The sequence below is a fragment of the Pan troglodytes genome, chromosome 1 (genome assembly GCF_028858775.2).
Source record: "Pan troglodytes isolate AG18354 chromosome 1, NHGRI_mPanTro3-v2.0_pri, whole genome shotgun sequence".
In the NCBI taxonomy this organism is placed as follows: Eukaryota; Metazoa; Chordata; class Mammalia; order Primates; family Hominidae; genus Pan; species Pan troglodytes.
The window spans coordinates 90,221,925-90,245,549 of NC_072398.2; the positions used below are offsets into that span (position 1 = coordinate 90,221,925).

Sequence of the window (23,625 nt, forward strand, 5' to 3'; positions counted from 1 at the left end):
GTGCATGTATTGTCTTGATAAACATCTTAAACAACAGAACACAGGGTTCGAGAGCAGAGAACCGATCTGACCACAAATTTACCAGGGCGGAGTTTCCCCAACCCTAGTAAGCCTGAGGGTTCTGCAGGAGACAAGGGCGTATCTCAGTCCTTATCTCAACTGCACAAGACAGACATTCCCAGAGCAGCCGTTTATAGATCTCTCCCTAGGAACGCATTCCATTCCCAGGGTATTAATATTAATATTCCTTGCTAGGAAAAGAATTTAGCAATATCTTTCCTACTTGCACATCCGTTTATAGGCTGTCTGCAAGAAGAAAAATACGGCTCGTTTTGCCCAAACCCGCAGGCAGTCAGAGCTTACGGTTGTCTTCCCTAAAAATCGCTACTATTCTGTTCTTTTTCAAGATGCACTGATTTCATATTTTTCAAACTCACATGTTTTACAATCAATCTGTACAGTTAACAATTATCACAGTGGTCCTGAGGTGAGATACATCCTCAGCTTATGAAGACAACAGGATTAAGAGATTAAAGTAAGGACAGGCATAAGAAATTATAAAAGTATTATTTGGGAACTGATAAATGTCCATGAAATCTTCACAATTTATGTTCCTCTGCCATGACTCCAGCCAGTCCCTCCATTCGGGGTCCCTGACTTCCTGCAACAAATCATGTCCTTTGCAGGAACATAGATGCAGCTGCAAGGCATTATCTGAAGCAAAATAACACAGGAACAGAAAACCAAATACCACGTGTTCTTACTAATAAGTAGGAGCTAAACACTGAGTACACAAGGACACAAAAAGAAGCACAATAGACACTGGTAGTTTACTTAAAGGTCGAGGGTGGGAGGAGGGTGAAGACTGAAAAACTACCTATCAGGTACTGTGCTTACTACCTAGGTGACAAAATCATTTGTATGCCAATCCCAGCAACATGTAATGTATTGATGTAACAAACCTGCACATGTAGCCCCTAAATCTAAAATAAAAGTTGGAAGAAAAAATATGAATACCATATGACCCAAGATTTATTCTTCTTGGTATTTATGCAAAATAATTAAAATAGGAGTTGAACAGATATTACTAGCGCTCCCATGTACATTACAGTATGATTCAAAATAGACAAGATGTAAAAAGTACCTAAATGTCCCAGTTTTGAATGAATAGATAAGAAAATGTGGTGTGTATATATAATGGAATGTTATTCTTTCTTAATGAAGGAAATTCTGCAATAGTTACAGCATGAATGAAATTCTGCAATAGTTACAGTATGAATGAAACTTGAGGGCATTATGCTAAGCGTAATAAGCCAGTCATAAGAGAATAAATACTGCATGAGTCCACTTATGTAGAGTATCTATAATAGCCAAACTTACAGGAGCAGAAAATAAAATGGTGGTTAGCTGGGGCTGGAGGAAGGGGGAAATGGAAGCTGCTATTCGATGGGTATACAACTTCAGATATGCCAGATGAATAAGCTCTGTAGATCTGCTGCACAACACTGTGCTTATAGTTCCTAATACTGTATTGTAAACTTGAAATTTGTTAAGTGGTTGATCTCACGTGTTCTTATCATCATAAAATTCTAATACATGCCTCACTATGTGGTTTTAGAGAAATAATGTTGCTAACAGTGTTGGATTTGCCTCTTCCAATCATAATCATTTGCTAATACACTAGAGATCCTCTCAGAGCTATTTCACTGCCTCTTGCAGAGAACCACTTGGTACAAACTGATCTCTAAGATGTCTATGAGGGTAGATTAGATCTCTGTGAGCTGTTCTGTCTTTCTCTTTGGTTCACACATTTCAAAGTTAGGGGAAGCCCCAGATTCTCACCTACTAGTGGACCCAAGTAGGAGCTCTGATGTGTAGTAAGATATAAAAATATAAGAAAGAGTGGGGTCAAGGCATTAGAGGTTGACGCTGTTTAAATTAAAACACAGTGAACAGGCTAATTCTTTTGGGTGGAAGATAATTTCTTTCCTATCTCATTTACAGACATGACTGTCCTTAGAAGTTAAAATTTCAGGGAGAAATCAGCAAACACATTAGACAAAGCACCTAAATGACTCATTCTCTAACTTAATTACCATCATCTACATACTCAAGAGTGGTCCATTATACCTAGTTTACGTAAAGTAATATGAATGTTATGTATTTGAGTAGCTCAGAATACCAATATCATTTGTATATAAAGCACTTATTTTCTCAGTGTCCATAAGTCAAATTTGAATTTGGAGGACGTTTTAGCAGTTTGTGACATCTTCTCAAGATGAAATCTGTTTCCTAACTAGCTGAATGATGTGATTTTTGACCACTTCACTCCATCTCTGAATTTCAGTTTTTTCACTGCACATGAGGAAAAAATTCGGTGGCTTCAAAACGTCCTTCAAAATTTGATTTTCCCAAATGAACCAAATTATCATATATATATATATATATATATATATATATATATATATATATATATACACACACACATATAAATATTAGCAATGATATTTGGCAATAAAGAATGTCTAAAAAATCTTATTCATGGTATCTGAATTTATCATACTTTCTTACCTTTATGTCTGATAAAAGACATAATCGGAAAGGTGCAGGGCAAGAGGAAAAAAAAACTACACTTATTCCTTGGATTGTTGGTCCAAACCATAAAGGCAGAACTTTAATGCCTCTTTTCCTTAGATTAATTGGGCATATATAGCTTCAGATCACCACAGTTCTCTGATGAGTACAGAAGATTGCTATTTTGCATTTATCTACTTTTTCATAATTGTAACGGTGAGAGTGAGGCTCTTTTCAGCTTTCTCCATCTTAGGTGGAATCTGTCTTATTCATTGTTTAATTTGCATCTTATCCCTGTTCTCCTAACATTAGCACACCTAACCCAAGCCAGAACAACAGACCTGGATGTTAAATCAAGGACTATATAAGACCACCTAAGTGTCACTTCGAAAGTAAATTTGCTTTCTGTGCCCTTTTTTCTTTATATATGGAGAGTAAAAAGGAGAAAACTGTCAACCTTCTAGAGCTATGGTGAAGATTAAGTGACACAAAATAATTGCACCAGGTGCCAAATATATGATCCATAAATACATTGTAAGTTTTAGATACTGACTTTCTGCCATTCTACTCTAAAATAAATTAATTTTTCTTCAGTTTGCCTTAGTTAACTGTCTGCCTGGGCAACTTTCTGATGGATTCATATAGTGGAATGTGAGAAGAGGAAATATGGTTGGAGAGCTCCTGAGGAGTTGTTGGTGCTGAAGGAAATGTATAGAAGCAGATAATTTACATTAAACAGGGCCAGGAATTCCTCTAACATAGGCAAGTGCCTTCATGCACATCACCAGAAAGTGCCTGGTTTGGCAAGCAAATTACCCAATTATTCCCCCTCCAGGAGTCCACTTCTGAAAAGATATCTCTAGTTTTGGCTAGAGCAACTCCTTCCCAGGACACAGTGCTTGCAACAGAATCATAGGCTGGATTTCACCCCTACCTGCTCCTTGGTCTGGATTCTTTGGGCAGGGCACAGTCAGTTCTGTCTTAACCAGCGCCTATTCCTTAAAGATCCCATCCAAACTATAAATCTGTGTGCCCCACCCTGATTTGCAGGCCACAGTTTATTTGCTTTTACATAACTCACAGATAGATTAAAGAAACTCCTATGGAAGCACTCTTTAAGAAAAAAAAAGTTTATTTTTTTTCAAATTATGAAAATTCTGAATGCAAAATATGATATGAAGAAAATGCATAAAAGTAAAACTAATGAAATAAAATGCACCCTTAATACTCCATTTCCTAGAATTAATAGCTGGTATATATATATATATATATATACACACACACTATATATACATATATTATTATATGTATTATATACATATAATATACATATTATATACATATATTATTTTCTGTGCTTTGATCTTATCTTCATAAACATCATTACCAACGGCATCAGGTTTTTAGGTGGAGGACTTCAGGCAAAATTTCCACACTTGAGTAAAGATTGAACAGTAGTTATTTGATATCCTTTTCCTTGGTGACCTTGAAGCATAAAGAGATAAAAATAAACCCGTTGAGATGCAGGTAGTCATACATTTCTTTCTTCAATCACACTGCCTCTCCTCCCTGTGAGCCACATCTCTTCTTCCATTTCCATCTGAAGCACTCTTTTCTCATTCTCACCTATCTCCTTTAATGAATTCCTGTCCTTGGAGTCACATCTTCCCCCTCTGTTGGGACCATGAAATACGATATTCACTCCTACCCAGCATGAGCCCACGTGAAAGGGCAGGAGATGTCAGGGAATAATAAGATAGTGAAAGGAGCTGGTGTGTCCAACGACAAGGGCTAAAGGGAAACTTCTCATTGGGCAGAAAGGTAGGAGGAGCCTACAAAATGTATTCCTGGTGCAACTGCTGTCAAGGAAGGCTTGAGACTTTTGACTAATGTCCCTGAGAACTGCAGCAATCAGAAAGCCTTTGCATTTTTGTGTGTCTGAATGTGTTAGCCTTTATTCTGATCTTTTTGCATTCCAATATTAGCCTTCATTTGTTCCAAGAATCCCACATGAATATATGTGACAAACAGCATAAACTTTGTCATGTAGATCCAACCATCTCTGTCTACACAGAGATGTTTCTCACAAAAGACAGCTACCTTTGTGTTCTGATTTGCTTAGGGACATCCTTGGTAATTTAGGACTGTTATGAGGTATGTTGACCACCCTCAAATTTAACTCCCTCTTCTGTTCATTGTGTACCACAAATAATTGAATGAGCTAATATGTGAAACAATTGGATTATAAAGGATTAATGAAGATAATTATTGAAAAACCCTTAGAATAGTCTGAGTCATTCTGCATACTCGGTAAATGAGAGACATCATTATTTCCATTCTATTAGGTACTTTTAGTCACATCCACTGTTTTAACAACTATGTCTCTATTGATGTAATTCAGTAAAAGGCCCAGCCAAAATTACCCAAGTTTAAGCTCTATATATCAGATGGATAATTCTTAGATGTCCTGTGGGAATCTCAAACTTAACTTGTCTAGAGCAGAACACGTTTTTTCCCTGGAACATGGTCTTTCTACTGTGCTCATAAGAGGTGTATTGAAGAGTAAATGCAATCATATACATAAAAACATAACTTTCACTTCCAGCTTTGCCCAGTAGAAGCTCAGTTAGAAAAATATTGTTTTCATTGTTATTTAAAGACTATGCAAGGTTTTTATGTCAGCCTGATCCAGAAATGAATTATGATTTATGTTGATCCTCTTGTGGAAAACCCAGATAAAGTTGTAGTGATTGGGAATAAAACTAATAGCTTCGTTTTTTCCCATATAGTAATTCTGTGCCAGTAATATCTCCGTTTGTTTTCCCAACCATTCTGGGCTCTTTGATTTAGGAGAGTCATGACAAAAGATGAAAAATAAGAATGGTCTGCTTTTGACTTTAAATCCAAAAGCATAGAAAAATTTATACAAATTAATAATTAATACAAACACAGTATTATTGGGATGATCTATGATATACAAAAGCAAGGACTTCTTTCAGAGCTAGTGAATCACAGAGGAAGTAACAGGATGTGTTTTCCAGGCATCCTGTGGAAGTGCTAGATATCAAAGAAGAAATGGCTATATGGGTGGTTAGGTGTAGGAGACATAGGACCCTAGCTGGGATTCCTGGGCTAAGGGAGGTTTAGATGCAGTCAAATAAATCTAACGGCTATAGAAACAGACCATAATGCGTATTTAAAATGGTAGAACCTAGGCAAACTTTGCGTAGTCCCTTCAAAGCCAAAATGCAGGAAAAATAAGTTCTTTTCCAGAATGTTGTCCTGGGATGTTCAATTATGTCTATTAAGTAACAGAAAAGTGGGTCTGAGCTGGTAATGACTACATATGCGTTCCATCCATGGTCACCTAAGCCAAGATGGCTAAAGAGGACATGCTAGCTTTGACTCTCAAATAAATTACATATAATTTATTGAGGAAAATGTGATTCTCGGGCTTATCAAAAACAACAAAAACATAAACAAACCAAAAAACGACCACAAATTGAGAACTCCTGTATATAGGTAATCTGTCTTCAACTAGTCTGTATGGTGACATGTCTTCAACTAAAAGAGAGGTGACATGATTCTCCTCTTGCCTTTCTCTTTCATCACCTTCCCTCTCACTGTAGATCACAGTCTTCTGTTTCCTAGGTGGAGGTGACTCCACTGGTCATATCATGACCAAAAGCAGGCTGGGATTTAATTGGAACACTTAGATATAAATTCATTAGTTCACCTTTGTCTGATATTCTCTGGACAAGAAATCTATAAACTGTACTTATTATCAAGTGTGGTTGAAAAACACTTTATTATTAGAATTTTAATAAATGTTCTAAATAAAATAAAGAGAAATGTTCAGGACACCTTGGCATGATGTGTTCTATGGCAGGAGGAGAATATCAGTGCAGTATTTTTCTGAGGAAGGGGGATTTTGGTTGGCCCAGAAATATATTGGGGCAAATGAAGAGATGAGAGTAAGGGATTCTAAAAAAAGGAAGTAGCATATGTCAAGACATTAGCTATGGAAAGAAACAGGGATTTTGAATATCAATCCTAAGTTATGGTCATTAGTCGTAGTGGAAAATCGTGAAAGGAAACTGGAATAGAAGGTACGAACATACTGTTGTATTCATCTCTCCTTGTCTGGATACCTCCCCACATACACCATATTTGCACCAATGAAAAACAGTAATCTTCTTGAAGACAGAAATGATTTCATGAATGCATATTTTGTGAGTATTGAAGGACTTAGAATCCAGTGGCATGTCCAATTATATATTGATAAATGAATGAGAAATGTAGTAAAATAATGAAATAATATATAGTCAGAATTTAAATGAGAATCCCTTTGAAGACTCTGATTACCCCTACAATTATATTTTAGAGGTACAGCAATGCAAATAGAAAGGTGGTACCTTATTTAAGGAACTGCTGGATGGCGGTTGGTGGAAGTATCAGAAGAAAGAGGCGGGGCCACAGTTGGTGAGGTGATTCTAAAGTTTGCAGGCGATGACTGTGCTCCTGGGTGGGTTTCATCCTTCTGGAGTCATAAATTTGGGTAATTTAGTCTTTCACTTTATGACAGAAAGAACTGTTTTTTTTGCTTAATATTTTCCTATATAAGTTGGATGTAATACATGTGTGTATGTGTGTGTGTGTGTGTGTGTGTGAAAATCCCTTTTTATAGAATCTTCCCTCTGCTAATCTCTCTGGATGCTGGCATACATTTAGTTTTCTTAACCCACATTTCAGCATACACAGAAACTAGCATATAGTATAAGAGAAAATGGATCTGAGCTGGAAATGATTAGGTATGGGGTCTATTTGAGGCCACTTCTGCCAAGATGACTGCCTGCTTACTGATCCACCAGATAAAATCTGTAGACACTCTTCAGGAAAATATGAACTTTGGGTAACAATAACAAAATAATAAAGAAAAATCCAGTCACATATAGCAAACTCCTGTAAAGAATAAGTCTGTCTTCAACTGGTAGGTGTGGGGGAGTCACTGAGGCTGTAGACTGGGTCAGTGTGGATCTTGGGGCCTGGGTGAAAAACTAGATGAGAGAATAATGACTTAATACTCCCCTTTTCTTTCTCTAAGTTGACTTCTTGTTCACTGCTGATAGAGGGTGCTGTGGCACAGAGGCAGGTGACTACACAGTCCAACTTACTGGTAAGTAAAAGGCAGCGTGGAATAGGATTTGATACACACAGATATAAACTCATTCATGGACCCTTGTTTTTACTTACCTGAGCAGGTAGCATATATAATCTCAATTACTTACAGGGTTGAAAATATACTATAATTACTATGGTGACAAGTATTATAAAGGAAATAAATGGACTTGTGAAGGACACAAAGAGATGATCTGTCTTATTTTTGGATGGGGTTATCAGGAGGTCTTGCTTGAGGACAGTTTTAGGCTGGCCCAAAAATATATAAAGGCCAGTGAAGGAATAGGAGAAAAAGATTCCAGACAAAGGGAGTACCATATATGAAACAAAACATGTAGGAAAGAGTAAGAATGTTGAAAATAAACTGTGAGTTATGGTTCTGAAGCAAAAGGGAGATCTGTGAATGAACAATGAAATGTAAGAGAGGAACACACTCTTGTATTTCTTCATCTTTGTGTACTCTCCTCCACTCTTTCTCTATATCTGGATCATAAATCACAATAATGTCTTTAGGTCAGGAATGATTTTATCAATGTATCCCTTGTAAATCATAAAAATCCTAGAATCTAGTAGCATCTCTGATTATATACTTAATAAATGAATGAGAAATATAGTAAAATAAAAAACTATTTAGTCAGAGATTGATGGAAAAGCTCTGTCAAGATACTGATTATCCCTTCAATTATAATAAAGGGAGGCACAAAGAATGGCAACAAGAAGCTGGTACTTTGGTTAAAGAACTACCAGATGGGGTTTGTGACATTTTCTGTGACATCTGAGGATGGTTCAGAGTTGGAGGTTCTCCGATGACTGAATTTTACCTATGCAGACTATCCACTTTTGAGAGGATACTATCTTATTGGAGTCATATGTTTGGGTGATTCTGGCATCTGTGTTCTGAAGAAAAGATCGACTTTTCTGATTAATGGTTTCACTATGAGATGAAGCCTGATTATGTATCTGCCTCTATATCTATACGTATCTATATCATCTATATCTATATCATCATCTATCTGGTTTGATTTTTTAATTTATTTTTTCTTTTATTTTTTTACATTGTCTTCCCTCTTGCATTTTCTCTGGCTAGAAGCATAACTTTAGATATCCTAACCTCTTCATCTGCACATTCACAAATGGCCTTTCGGCCTTCGTTTTATTGACTGAAATTCTGTAGGTGTGTGATTGGGTCCTGGCTCTGTTTCTGGTGAAAACTCATCTAGGCTAACTTGGTCAAGCACCTCTGCTGGAGTTATTTTTGTTAAGTAACGCTCCTAAGTTATAAGGGTAGTAAGTTTCAGAACAATGTTAGCCAAATGGATGAAAGCCATTTTCATCAAGCAAATACACAAAGGATTCCTGTAGTTTGCACTTCAGGACCCAGAAAAATCAGTTGTCAGTTGTTTGGGGATACTGATCTTCATTTTGCTATCAGCACTCTCTGAAAGCACGGTTCCAGTCAGGATTCTGTTTATCCAGTGATTTGCATCAGGTATCCAAAATCCTTCAGGATTCCCAACAGCAATCACAACCGTTTCAGATTTCACTAGGGCATTCCCAGAACATGTCTTTATATATATATATCTCTTGTTAATGTAAGGATAATGGGTGTCTGGAAAATCATATGTGATTCTCTCTAAGCACTAAGGAAAGCACTTAAGGACGTTCTACTTTCAACATCAAATCACTCTCTTTACTAAGGAAAACAATTAAGGACATTCTACTTCCAATATCAAATCACTCTCTTTACTAAGGAAAACAATTAAGGACATTCTACTTCCAATATCAAATCACTCTCATTCATTTCTATTTGTAGATTTCCATAATATTTTTCTTTTGTCCTTAAGGAGATGGAAGGAAAGTGCTGAAAGATCTGTTTGCTATGATGGTTTCCAAGTGAGGACAACAAACCCTAGCCATCTTGTGCACCTCATCCTGTTTTAGAAGCTTGAAGAGTCTGGATTATAAAAACAAATGTAAAATTCAACACTATTTGAAATGCTTATTGATATATTACAGATATTTTAATATCTACTCTCTCACACTGGAAGAAACATACTCCCTCAACTACAAAAACTTTTTAGTTGACTAAGTTGAATATGAATCTTTCAACTAATACTAATTATCTTTATTAGCTTGGGAGAGATTTCTAACTTCTCTGAACCTCATGATTCTCATATGTGAAATGAGATATAGGTTGTATCTTCATGGATATGCAATAAAGAATATATGCTATACATTTTATAATAAACACAGCTTTACTTCAGAATCCAGTAAATGCTCAATAAGAAGAAATATCATTATTATTTTCATTGTTATAGTATATGCAGTGTTTGTGTGTTTGCTCTATTCACAGATATTTTATGCTTTATGTTGACCCAGTTGTAGAAAATCTCATTGAGGAGGTATGGGAAGAATATTAAATAAGCTAGTCTCTATTCCCTTCTACCAAAGCTGGTAGTCTAATCTCATTGATAAAAGTGAATTGAACAAGTATCTCTTCAAAATAAGTCAAAACTGATAAGATCAGATATTACAGTTATCTTAGTGGAAAGGCCAAGAAGTGATATTGGACATAGAGGGGATGTGATAATAGACATTGGAGACTCAGAAAGGTGGAAGTGTGGGAGTAGGGTGACGGATGAGAGATTATCTAATGGGTACAACATACACTATTCAGGTGATGGATACACTAAAAGTCCCAACTTCACCACTGCGCAATTTAACCATGTAACAAATCTGCACTTGTACCCCCTAAATCATTAACAAATATACATAATAAAATATAAACAAAAACATTTTCATTACAGAAGCAGAATTTGGATGCCTAAGATCTTAGCTTTGGTTGAATATTAATTTAAATCATTGCTGATTATTTTCCTCATAGTAATTTCTCCCTAATAGCATCCCTGATCATGACTCATGCCATTCTGTGATCTATGCTTTAGATGAGTCATGACAGATGGTCATGCTTCTGTCTTCTTCGGGGTTTAGATCCCAAAGCATAATGAACCTATATCATACACAAATTTTTGAGTGAACCCTTGATGAGTAAATGGGCAAGGTTTTCCTGCTCACCTGGTGAATCATAGATTGAGTGGTGAGACAACCTTGGAGTGGGTCACCAAAGCAGAAAAGGTCCATGATACATTTAGGTGTAGGTGGCCATGGAGATACATGCCTCTTTCTAAAATTATTGTATTTAAGGGAGTTTATGTACAGCAGAATAATTCCTATGAATGTAGAAATGGCTGTATTACATATTTAGACAAAAGAACTTAGAAACTGTCACTCCATTTTGTCTAAGCCATTATGTGTCAGAAAATCGATTATCTTTAAATGTTTGTCTTTGAAGTAGCAGAGAGTAAATGGATCAGAGCTGATAATGACCAGGAATGGGCTCCATCTAACCACCTGAAGTAAGATGGCAAATAGGTTAGATTGATAGCACTATCCACAAATAGTAATTTTAGAAAGTGTACAGAGAAATATGAATTATTGGAATTGACCAAAAAGAACAAAAGCAGCAACAAAACATAATGTAAAAATGAGAACTCCTTACATAGGAGTCCTGTCTTCAACTGGTACACATGTATTAGTGATGCAGAAAGAAGGTTGGTCAGAGTGCAATATGGTAATGGGTAAGATACTAGATTGGAAGATAGTGACTCAGTTTTCCTTTTACCTTAGCTTCAAGTTGCCTGCCCATTTACTGAAGATATAGGCATCTGATTCATAGGCCTTAACATGGCAGTGAAAGAGAAAGAACAAAATAGTGAGTCACAGTTACCTAATTTCTCATGAGAAGCCTTGCAGAACCTGAATTATGGAAACAAACTCAAACCATAACGATGTCTGACTTTAAATATATAGAAAAATATTTCAGAAATTTTAATATCTACATTCTGACTCTGGAAGCAATATATGACCATGAAATACTTAAGTTTTAGAGTTCATTAAGGCTGGATTTGAATGTTGACTGTAAGACCAAAAATTATTTTTTTAACTTTTATTTTAGGTTCAGAGGTACATGTGCAGGTTTGTTACATAGGTAAACTGCATGTCACAGGGGTTTGGTGGACAGATTATTTCATCACCCAGGTATTAAGCTTGATACCCACTAAGAATTGTTTTTTCATCCTCTCCCTCTTCCCATCCTCCCTCTTCAAGTAGGCGCCAGTGTCTGTCGTTCTCCTCTTTGGGTCCATGTGTTCTCTCATTGTTTAGCTCTGTTTATAAGTAAGAACATGTGGCATTGGGTTTTCTGTTCTTGCATTAAGTTCCTTAGGATAATGGCATCCAGCTCCATTCATGTTGGTGCAAAGGACATGATCTTATTGTTTTTTGTGGCTGTGTAGTATTCCATGGTGTACATGTGCCACACTTTCTTTATCCAGTCTAACGTCAATGGACATTTAGGGTGATTCCATGTCTTTGCTATTGTGAATAGTGGTGCAATGAACGTATGCATGCATGTGTCTTTGTGGTAGAATAATTTATATTCCTTTGGGCATATGCCCAGTACTAGGATTGCTGGGTCAAATGGGAGTTCTGTTCTAAGTTCTTTGAGGAATTGTCACACTGCTTTCCACAATGGCTGAACTAATTAACACTCCCACTGGCAGTATATAAGTGTTCCCTTTTCTCTGCAAGCTCACCAGTATCTGTTATTTTTTGACTTTTTAATAACAGTCATTCTGATTGGTGTGAGATGTTACCTCATTGTGGTTTTGATTTGCATTTCTCTAATAATTAGTGATGTTGAGCATTTTTTCATGTTTGTTGGCCATGTGTATGTTTTCTATTGAGAAGGGTCTGTTCACATCCTTTGCCCACTTTTTAATGGGGTGGCTCATTTTTTTCTTGTAAATTGGTTTACATTCTTTATAGATTCTGGATAACAGATTTTGTTGGATGCAAAGTTTGCAAATTTTTTTTTCTCATTCTGTAGATAGTTTGATTACTTTGTTGGTAGTTTCTTTTGCTGTGCGGAAGCTCATTAGTTTACTGAAGTCCTATTTGTCATTTTTTCTTTATGTTGTAATTGTTTACGGCATCTTCAAAACGAAGTCTTTTCCAGGCCCTATATCCAGAATGGTATTTTCTAGGTCATCTTCCAGGGTTTTTATAGTTTTAGATTTTACACGGAAGCCTTCAATTCATCTTGAATTGACTTTTGTATATGGTGTAAGGAAGGGGTCCAGTTTTAATCTTCTGCATATGGCTAGCCAGTTATCTCAGCACCATTTATTGAAAAAGGAGTCCTTATCCTATTGCTTGTCATTGTCAACTTTGTCAAAGATCCAGTGATTGTAGGTGGGCGGCCTTATTTCTGGGCTGTCTATTCTGTTTCATTGGTCTATGTGTCTGTTTTTGTACCAGTACTATGCTCGTTTGGTTACTGTAACCTTGCAGTATAGTTTGAAGTTGGGTCAAGTGATACCTCCAGCTTTGTTCTTTTTGCTTAGGATTGCTTTGACTATTCAAGTTCATTTTTGGTTTTATATAAATTTTAAAATCGTGTTTTCTAATTCTGTGAAGAATGTCATTGGTAGTTTGATAGGAATAGCATTGAATCTGTACATTGCTTTGGGAAATCTGGCCATTTTTAATAATATTGATTTTTCCTATCCATGAGCATGGAACTTTTTCTATTTGTTTGTGTTCCCTCATTTCTTTGAGCAGTGTTTTGTAATTCTTATTGTTAATAACTACCTCATTGGTTAGCCTCTCTGTGATTGCCTAACCTCTCCAAGCTTCAGTTTCCTCATGTAAAAAATGAAATGATTGCCTCATTATTTTGATTTGAAGATTATGAGAAAAATGGATCCAAAGTGATGTACACAGTGCTTGTCACATAAGACACAATATACAAAACAGACTACATTCTAAGAAAACCCTCTCATCCCACAAATAGCCTGCTCTAGAAAAAAATGTAGTATGGTGATTTCCAACCTTGATGAATACAATAAATCTTTTTGTCAATTTTTGTGGCAATTGTGAACAGAATTGCATTCCTGTTTTGACTCTCAGCTTGGATGTTGTTGGTTTATAGGAATGTGTACTGATTTTTGTATATTGATTTTGTATCCTGAAACTTTGCTGAAGTTGTTTATGAGATCAAAGAGCTTTTCTGCAGAGACTACGGGTTTTTCTAAATACAGGATTTTGTCATCTGCAAAAAGTGATAGTTTGACTTTCTCTTTTCCTACTTGGATGCGTTTTATTTCTTTATCTCGCCTGATTCCTCTGGCCAGGATTTCTAGTACTCTGTTGAATAGGAATGGTGAGAGAAGCCATCCTTGTCTTGTTCCAGTTTTCAAGGGGAGCGCTTCTAGCTTTTGTCCATAAAGTATGATGTTGGCTGTGGGTTTGTTGGAAATGGTTCTTATTATTTTGAAGTATGTTCATTCAATGTCTAGAGTATTTAGGGTTTTTAACATGAAGGGATGTTGCATTTTATTGAAAGCTGTTTCTGCATCGATTGAGATGATTATATAGCTTTTTGGTTCTGTTTATGTGATGAATCACATTTATTGTTTTGTGTATGTAACTTTGTATTCCAGAGATAAAGCCTACTTGATTGTGTTGGACTAGCTTTTTGAGGTACTGCTAGATTTTGTTTACTTGTATTTTTTTGAGGATTTTTGCATGTATGTTCATCAAGAATAACCACCTGAAGTTTTCTTTTTTTGCTGTGTCTCTGCCTTTTGTTATCAGGATGATGCTGGCCTCATAGAATGAATTGGAGAGGAGTCCCTCCTCCCCAGTTTTTTGAATAGTTTTAGTAGGAATGGTACCAGCTCATCTTTATGCATCTGATAGCATTTGGCTGTGAATCCATCTGGTCATGGGCTACTTTTTGTTGGTAGACTTTTTCTTACTGATTCAATTTCAGAACTTGTTATTGGTCTATTCAGATATTCAGTTTCCTCCTGGGTTAGTCTTCAGAGGTTGTATGTGTCTAGGAATTTATCCATTTCTTCTAGGTTTTATAGCTTGTGTGCATAGAGGTGATTATAGTAGTCTCTGAAGGATTGTTGTATTTCTGTGGGGTCAGTGGTAATTTCCCTTGGTCATTTCTAATTGTGTTTATTTAGATCTTGTCTCTTTTTTTAGTCTATCTAGCAATCTTTCTTATTAATTTTTTCAACAGATGAACTCCTGGATTCGTTGATCTTTGTCTGTTTTTTTCACATCTCAATTTCTTTTAGTTTAGCTCTGATATTGGTTATTTCTTTTCTCCTGCTGGCTTGGGGATTGATGGTTCTTGCTTTTCTAGTTCTTCTAGTTGTGATGTTAGGTTGTTAATTTGAGATCTTTTAAATTTTTTGATGTGAGCGCTTAGTGCTACAAACCTCTCTCTTAAGACTGACTTAGCAATGTCCCAGAGATTCTGATGTATTTTATCTTTGTTCTCATTAGTTTCAAAGAATTTCTTTATTTCTGCCTTTATTATTCACCCAAAAGTCATTCAGGAGAAGGCTGTTTAATTTCCATGTAATTGTATGGTTGGAGCCATTTTCTTACTATAGATTTATGCTTTTATTGCACTGTGTTCTGAGAAGGTGGTTGGTATGATTCTGTTTTCTTGAATTTGCTGAGGATTGTTTTATATCTGATCGTGTGGTCGACTTCAGAGTGTGTGCTATGTGGCAGTAAGAAGAATGTGTGTTCCATTGTTTTAGGTTGAGAGTTCCATAAATGTCCATTAGGTCCATCTGGTCAAGTATTGAGTGCAGTTCCTGAATATCTTTGCTATTTTTTTTTGTTTGCCTGAATGATCGATCTAATAGTGCCGGTGTGGTATTGAAGTCTCCCACTATTATTGTATGTTAATCTAAGTCTCTTTGTGGGTCTCTGAGAACTTGTTTTATGAGTCTAGGTGCTCCTGTGTTGTGTGTGTATATATTCAAGGTAGTTAGGTCTTCTTGTTGAATCAAAGCCCTTACCATTATGAAATGCCCTTCTTTGTCTTTTTAACTCTTTGTTGGTTTAAAGTCTGTTTTTTCTGAAATTATGATGGCACCCTCTGTTTTTTTTTTCTGCTTTCTATTTGTTTGGTAGATTTTTCTTTGTCCTTTTATTTTGAGCCAATGGGTGTCATTGCATATGAGACAGGTCTCTTGAGGACAGTATACCATTGGGTCTTGCTTCTTTATCCAGCCTGCCACTCTGTGCCTTTTAAGTGGAGTGTGTAGCCTGTTTACATTAAAGGTTAATATTGACATCTGCAGATTTGATCCTGTCATTGTGTTGTTAGCTAATTATTATGCAGACTTGTTTCTGTGGTTGCTTTATAGTGTCACTATTCTGTGTACTTAATTGTGTTTTTGTAGTGTCTGGTAATGTTCTTTCCTTTTCATACTTAGTGTTCCTTTCAGTATCTCTTATAAGGCAGGTCTGGTGGTAACAAATTCCCTCAGCATTTGCTTGTCTGAAAAGGATCTCATTTCTTTTTCATTTTTGATGCTTTGTTTGGCTGTATGTGAAATTCTTGCTTGGAAATTATTTTCTTTAAGAATGCTGAATATAGGTCCCAAGCTCTTCTGGCTTGTCAGGCTCCTGTTGAAAGTTCTGCTGTAGTCTGATAGGGTTCCTTTTGTAGGTGACCTGCCCCTTCTCTCTAGCTGTCTTTAACATTTTAAAATTCATTTCGACCTTGGAAAAGCTTATGATTATGTGTCTTGGGGATGGTCTTTTTGTGTAGTATCTCACAGGATTTCTCTATGTACCCTGAATTTGAAAGTTTGCCTCTCTAACAAGGTTGGGGAATTTTTCATGGATGATACCCTGAAATATGTTTTAAAGGTGTTTGCTTTCTCCTTGTCTCTCTCAGGGACACCAATGAGTTCTAGACTTTGTCTCTTTACATAATCCCATTTTTCTCAGAAGATTTTTCATTCTTTTCAATTCCTTTTTCTCTATTTCATTTCTGATTGAGCTATTTCTTTGAGCCCTGAGGTTTTTTCCTCAGGTTATTTCATTCTGCTCTTAATACATGCAATTGCATTATGAAATTCTTGTAATGTATTTTTCAGCTTTATCAGATCAGTTTGGTTCTTTTTTATGATGGCCATTTTTTCTATCAGCTCCTGTATCATTTTATTGAAACCCTTAGATTTCTTGAGCTGAGTTTTAACTTTCTCTTGAATGTCAATTATCTTAATTCCTACCCATATTCTGAATTCTATTTCTGTCATTTCAGCCATTTCAGCCTGGTTAAGAACCCTTGCTGGGGAACTAGTGCAATCTTTTGGAGGAAACAAGACACTCTGGCTTTCTGAATTGCCAGAGTTCTTGCACTGTTTCTTTTGAGTAGTTAGAAACCTTCTTTCCTGGATGTTGTTAGAGAGCTGAGGCTTTGTGCAGGGTTTTAATTTCTAGCTAAATTCTTGTCCATGGTTACACAGGGGTCTATATTAGCAAAATATTTTTGGTATTGAAGTTTTGGGCTGTGATCCAGTAGGTGGTGCTTAAGTGTATTGGCCAGTAGGTAGGCTCTTGCTCTGCCATATGCAGGGCGTGCTCCCTCTCAGTGCTCTGAAAGTGTGGGCTCCTTTCCCACTTGAGTACTGGCTCCAGATCTTGGCTTGGCACACTGCAGCTCTGGGGTGAGCTCAGATTTTATGTTCCCTCCCCAGCTTGAAGGCTGCAGCAGAAGAAACCTTAGCAGTGGTTATGGCAGAGGGCCTTTCACTTGACTCTTGGTGGTCCACCCCAGAGAAACGAGGAGCTGCTATCAGCCAGTGCAATTGGCCAAAGATGGGGCAGCTGTGCTGTGGGCCCAAGCCAGAGGGTCCCGGTTTGGTGAAGAGCAGGGCTACGGGTGGGTCACAAGAGAGGTAGACTGAGTTCTTCTCCTTAGGGCAACTGCAGTTCCTTCCCCAGTCTGAAGGCAGCAGGGCAGTACCACTGCAGCAGCAGTGGCAGAGGGGCTTTTGGTTGCCTCTGGGAGCTGCACCTCAGAGAGAGGCAGAGCCACTGCTACTGGGAATGTTCAGCTAGAGAATGGGAAGTTACATTGCTGGCCACAACTAGGGGCTCAGCTCGTTGAGGAGTGGGGCACTGAGGATTCATAGGGAGGAGAGACTGTGCTTTGCTGCCTGTATGGTGACTGTGGTATGCTGGAAGCGCAGGTGAAACTCTCAGGGTCTTTGTTTCTTCCTTGGACTAAGGGGATCAGGGGCAGAACCACTGCTGTGGCTGTTGCAGTGGGGCTGTCAGTTGCCTCTGGGACCCCCTCCCCAGGGAAACACAGAGTCACTAGCAGACCGTATGCTTAGCCATGGGTGGGGCAGCTGTTTTGCAGTTCAAAGCCAGGAGCCCTGTCTGGTGAAGAGTAGGGCTGGGAACTCATAGGGAAGAGAGACTGGACTCCTCTCCAATGCTCGCTGCTGTGTGCTGGAGGTGCCCGTGTAGTGACCAGGCCCTTTGTTTCTTTCCCGGCTCGAGAGCAGTTAGGGCAGTGCCACTGCAGCTGCAATGGTGGAGGAGTTGTGGGTTTTCTTTGAGATTTTCTCCTGAGACAAATGCAAAGCTGCTTTCCACTGAAGTGTTCAGGAGGGGGCAGGGTAGTTGTGTTCAAGTCCTAGGCCTGAAGGCCCCACCCAGTGAGGAGAAATGTGAACAGGGACCCACGGATACAACAGTCCGATCACTTCTCTGTGGGGTGGCTCCAGTGTGTTGGGGATCCGCCCATCACTAATCACTGCCCATCCTTCAGAACCTGAAGGCAACTGGTGCGAGGGCTGCAAGACAGGAAAAATGGCAGCCTACCTTTTCCTCTAGGAGCTCCATCCCAGGGAAGTATAGAGATGCTATAGTCACCAAAGCCCAGGTAGGGAGTAACTGGAGTCTGAAGTCAGGAGGTCCTGCCCAGTGAGGAGAACTGGCATCGGGAATCCACGTATAAAACAGTCTGGCCACTTTTTTATGAGGCATCTGTGCTGTGCTGGGGATCCAGCCAGTCCCTAATCACCACACACTCTCCAGGGCCTGAAGGCAGCCGTGACAATGGCTGTGAAACAGCAAAAATGGCGGGCTTCCTCTCCCTCTGGGGGCTCCATCCCAGGGAAGTGCAGAGCTGCTACCGGCCCATGAGCTCAGGCAGGGGGGTGGCTGGAGGACTAGGCTAGTGGACTTTATCCTGTGAGGTGCAGTGGAGGCGAGGCTTGCAGTCCAGTGCTGCTTAGTCCCGTGGAATCAGCTCCTTTCCTGAAGGCCTGTGAGGCAGCCTGACCTCCCCTATTGCCAGAGCTGCAGCCGCTAATTCCAGGATACTTGGATCCAAGGCTCCAAGGGTTCCTTGTATGCCTGAGTGGTGGCTCTGCCCAGGCTCCACTTAGCTTTCCCTCTCAGTCTGAAGGCTCCAGTGGGGTGGTCTCATAGGGGTATCTCCTGAGCCCAGGGTGGCAAAGGTCTGTGGCAGAAGTATGGGTCCCCAGAGACTCTCACTCACTCACCATTTCCCTGCAGTGGAGAAGCCTCCTCTGGCTCCGTGCCATTCCCAGGTGAGCAATTGTCATGTGTCACTCTTCTCTATTCTCCATGGGTAAAGTTGTTTTCTCAGTGGATCTCAATGGTCCACCTGGATGTTCCAGTTGAAGATCTAGCATTTACTTGCTACTGTCTTCTCTCTACAAGAGTGGTGCACACTAGCTGTTTCTAGTTAGTCATCTTGGCCCTCAAAAGCAGTATCTTAAATGAAGATTTAACCTCTCATTTCCTCAGTATTTAGAAATATGAAATGTGACTAATGATGACATCATCAAGTTAGTGTAAGGAAGAACAAATAAGAAAAGATACATAAAGTACATATAATTTACATTTAGCACACTCACTATCTTTGTAAACTTGGGGAATATTTTTAAATCATATGTATTTCAGTTTTCTCTTATGTATAAGGCTGTGAGTAGCATTCTCATCACTGTGTTATGAAAAAGGGATGTGATAATATACATATACATATAGAATGCAGGTTTTAAAAACCAGTACCCTGTAAATACTCAGAAAGTAGAATATCATTTATGTTTGGTATCATACTCATTCTGCAGGGACTTGGATGTCTACTCTGATCACTTATGTCTCATACTCCCTGTTTACCTTTCTCATGGAAACCCTAGATCAAATTGGTATAGAAAGTATTTTGTTAAAGAAACTTCTTTATTCATATCTACCACTTATTGACAAAAACATCTTGAGTTACTATCTTCTCAAAAACAGCCAAATAAAACAGTCCATCACAATGGTGGAATTTGGATGAGAAAATATATACTCTGGTTGACTAGTATTTTAAATTATTAAAAAAATTTTCTCAGAGTAATTCTTTTCCTTACCATCCCTGGTCCTGATTCATGTCAATTTGTGTTTTTGGCTTTAGGTTAACATAACATAAGACATCAATGATAAGAATAGGCTGCTTCTTGTTTTAAGTCCCAATCCATATAGAACCTATATCAGACAAAATCTTTTGGCAAACCCATGGTGAGTGGCACAAGACTTTCCTGCTCACCTAGTGAGCCATAAGTAAGTAGTTGGATACTCTTTTTTTCGGGTGGTAGTTGGACACCCAAGAATAAATGGCTGCATGATGTGTTTAGGTATTTGAGGCCATAAAGGCATAATATCCTCCTGGGATTGCTGTGCTCTACAGATGTTCATGTACAGCAGAATAATCTGTACAGCTTTAGCAAGGGTTGTGATTAAGATTTTGGCAGGTAAGATTTAGAAATTACTACATAATCCCATTCAATCAGTGTAAGTGAGAAAGGCATTGTTGTCTGGAGATGTTCATTTAAGTGGATATTGAAGTGGCCAAGAGAATATGGATCTGCGGTTGCAATGATTGAGCAAGGGCTCCATTCATAGCCACTTGTGCCAAGTTGGCAAAAAGACACAGCCTGCTAGCTCAAATAATACTTGAATAAACTATTGAGGCAATATAGTTAATTAAAACTAAGAACTACAATGATAACAATGAAAACAAAATAGAGAGCTTGTATATAGGAAGTTTATCTTCCAGGGTGTATATAAGGTGGTGGAGGTGTCTGTTGCTGGGTCAGAATGCAGCTTAGGGCTTGGGTGAGAAATGATTGTAAAAATAGTGATTTAATTCTTTTGCTTTTCCTCCAAGTTTCCTGCCCTTTCACCATAAATACAGGCTTCTGAACCCTGAGTGCAGGTAAGTACCCCATCATGTAAGAGGAAAAGGTAATCTGGAATAAGAATTGATGCACATAGCATGAACTGACCTTTCCCCTCTTGTATTCTGTTCCTCTGGGGTAGACTCTACCTACCATCTGAACTTATGGTATAGAAAGGGGGAAAATCACTCCTTCACTCCAGTTGTTCAAACGCTATCATGAAAAGTAAAGGGTGCTAGGAAACTCATAAATGAAGGACCTGAGAGAACCAACAACGGGAGGACCCCATCTAATCTGAAACGTGGGTACCTGTGGTAGTTCAGTCAGGCTGGTGGGAAAAATTTTAAGATGAAGTTATAACAAATCTTCTTGGAAGGCCGGAAGGTTTTGTAAAAGTCTCAAGATAGGGTTATGGCTGAAAGCAGCCTACTTCTTACCTTGAGTAAATAGCTTAAAGTGGGTACAAAGGAAGGTAGAGTAGTTCATCTAAATAGCTTGTTTACTCATGTGGTCTTAAGGCCAACTTTTGATCAACCGCGGGTGCATAATTGCTCTCTAAAGGGTCCGGGTCGGCAACCAAATTACCAAAAACCACAGGTTTGTTGACTCAAAAGGATTTGTCAATTAAATCTGTGCTAAATAAATACCCACAGGGCCAGCTAGTTGAGGCTGTGGCTGCTACTCTTTACAGCACCTTCCTTGGTGTCTGTGAGGGGCCTGGGCACTTAGCTGAGCTGACAGGCAGAATATCTGTGTCAGTGTCTGTTATTCATCCGTCGTTGGGTCAGGGTCTGCAGGATGGACCCCTGCAGCTGGTGCCCTGTGTGAGGAACGCTGCAAAGGGAGTGCAACGGACCTCCCAAAAACGAAGGTGAAAAAAACTGCACGGTCAGTGAGTCAGTAAGTCATTAGTGCCTGCTTGGGATTTCCAAGTTTGGCGGGGGTGGGGATTGTTCAGACCAGGGTTTCATCACCGGACAACAGTTATCAGCTCAACAGAAACAGTATATAAAATACTGAAACAGCTGCTTAAGGCTAGCGGAGCCTCAGTTTCACAGGCTCAATTAAGGGAACTAATGCAAACTGTTGTTACCCATAATCCATGGTTCTTAAAAGAAGGCATGCTAGATGTAGAGCTCTGGGAGCAAGTAGGGAGAAATCTTTTTTTTTTTTTTAACTTATTTTTTTTTCTTTTCTTTTTTTATTATACTTTATGTTTTAGGGTACATGTGCACATTGTGCAGGTTAGTTACATATGTATACATGTGCCATGCTGGTGCGTTGCACCCACTAACTCGTCATCTAGCATTAGGTATATCTCCCAATGCTATCCCTTCCCTCTCCCCCCACCCCACCACAGTCCCCAGAGTGTGATATTCCCCTTCCTGTGTCCATGTGATCTCATTGTTCAATTCCCACCTATGAGTGAGAATATGCGGTGTTTGCTTTTTTGTTCTTGCGATAGTTTACTGAGAATGATGATTTCCAATTTCATCCATGTCCCTACAAAGGACATGAACTCATCATTTTTTATGTCTGCATAGTATTCCATGGTGTATATGTGCCACATTTTCTTAATCCAGTCTATCATTGTTGGACATTTGGGTTGGTTCCAAGTCTTTGCTATTGTGAATAATGCCGCAATAAACATACGTGTGCATGTGTCTTTATAGCAGCATGATTTATAGTCCTTTGGGTATATACCCAGTAATGGGATGGCTGGGTCAAATGGTGTTTCTAGTTCTAGATCCCTGAGGAATCGCCACACTGACTTCCACAATGGTTGAACTAGTTTACAGTCCCACCAACAGTGTAAAAGTGTTCCTATTTCTCCATATCCTCTCCAGCACCTGTTGTTTCCTGACTTTTTAATGATTGCCATTCTAACTGGTGTGAGATGGTATCTCATTGTGGTTTCGATTTGCATTTCTCTGATGGCCAGTGATGATGAGCATTTTCTCATGTGTTTTTTGGCTGCATAAATGTCTTCTTTTGAGAAGTGTCTGTTCATGTCCTTCGCCCACTTTTTGATGGGGTTGTTTGTTTTTTTCTTGTAAATTTGTTTGAGTTCATTGTAGATTCTGGATATTAGCCCTTTGTCAGATGAGTAGGTTGCGAAAATTTTCTCCCATTTTGTAGGTTGCCTGTTCACTCTGATGGTAGTTTCTTTTGCTGTGCAGAAGCTCTTTAGTTTAATTAGATCCCATTTGTCAATTTTGTCTTTTGTTGCCATTGCTTTTGGTGTTTTGGACATGAAGTCCTTGCCCATGCCTATGTCCTGAATGGTAATGCCTAGGTTTTCTTCTAGGGTTTTTATGGTTTTAGGTCTAACGTTTAAGTCTTTAATCCATCTTGAATTGATTTTTGTATAAGGTGTAAGGAAGGGATCCAGTTTCAGCTTTCTACATATGGCTAGCCAGTTTTCCCAGCACCATTTATTAAATAGGGAATCCTTTCCCCATTGCTTGTTTTTCTCAGGTTTGTCAAAGATCAGATAGTTGTAGATATGCGGCGTTATTTCTGAGGGCTCTGTTCTGTTCCATTGATCTATATCTCTGTTTTGGTACCAGCACCATGCTGTTTTGGTTACTGTAGCCTTGTAGTATAGTTTGAAGTCAGGTAGTGTGATGCCTCCAGCTTTGTTCTTTTGGCTTAGGATTGCCTTGGTGATGCGGGCTCTTTTTTGGTTCCATATGAACTTGAAAGTAGTTTTTTCCAATTCTGTGAAGAA

At 38.5% G+C, this 23,625-nt stretch overlaps 1 protein-coding gene across 1 annotated transcript in view; it reads right to left on the reverse strand.

The window, feature by feature from the left end:
• Positions 1-3,683: 3,683 nt before the first annotated feature.
• Positions 3,684-23,625, reverse strand: part of PYHIN1 (pyrin and HIN domain family member 1) — a 45,608-nt gene continuing 25,666 nt past the window's right edge. Inside the window, exons 8-9 of the mRNA XM_525227.8 lie at positions 6,990-7,114; positions 3,684-4,059 (exon numbers count right to left, since the gene is read on the reverse strand). Coding sequence (XP_525227.6) covers positions 6,995-7,114 — 120 coding nt within the window. The 3' untranslated portion in view covers positions 3,684-4,059; positions 6,990-6,994. The remainder of the gene's footprint in view (positions 4,060-6,989; positions 7,115-23,625) is intronic.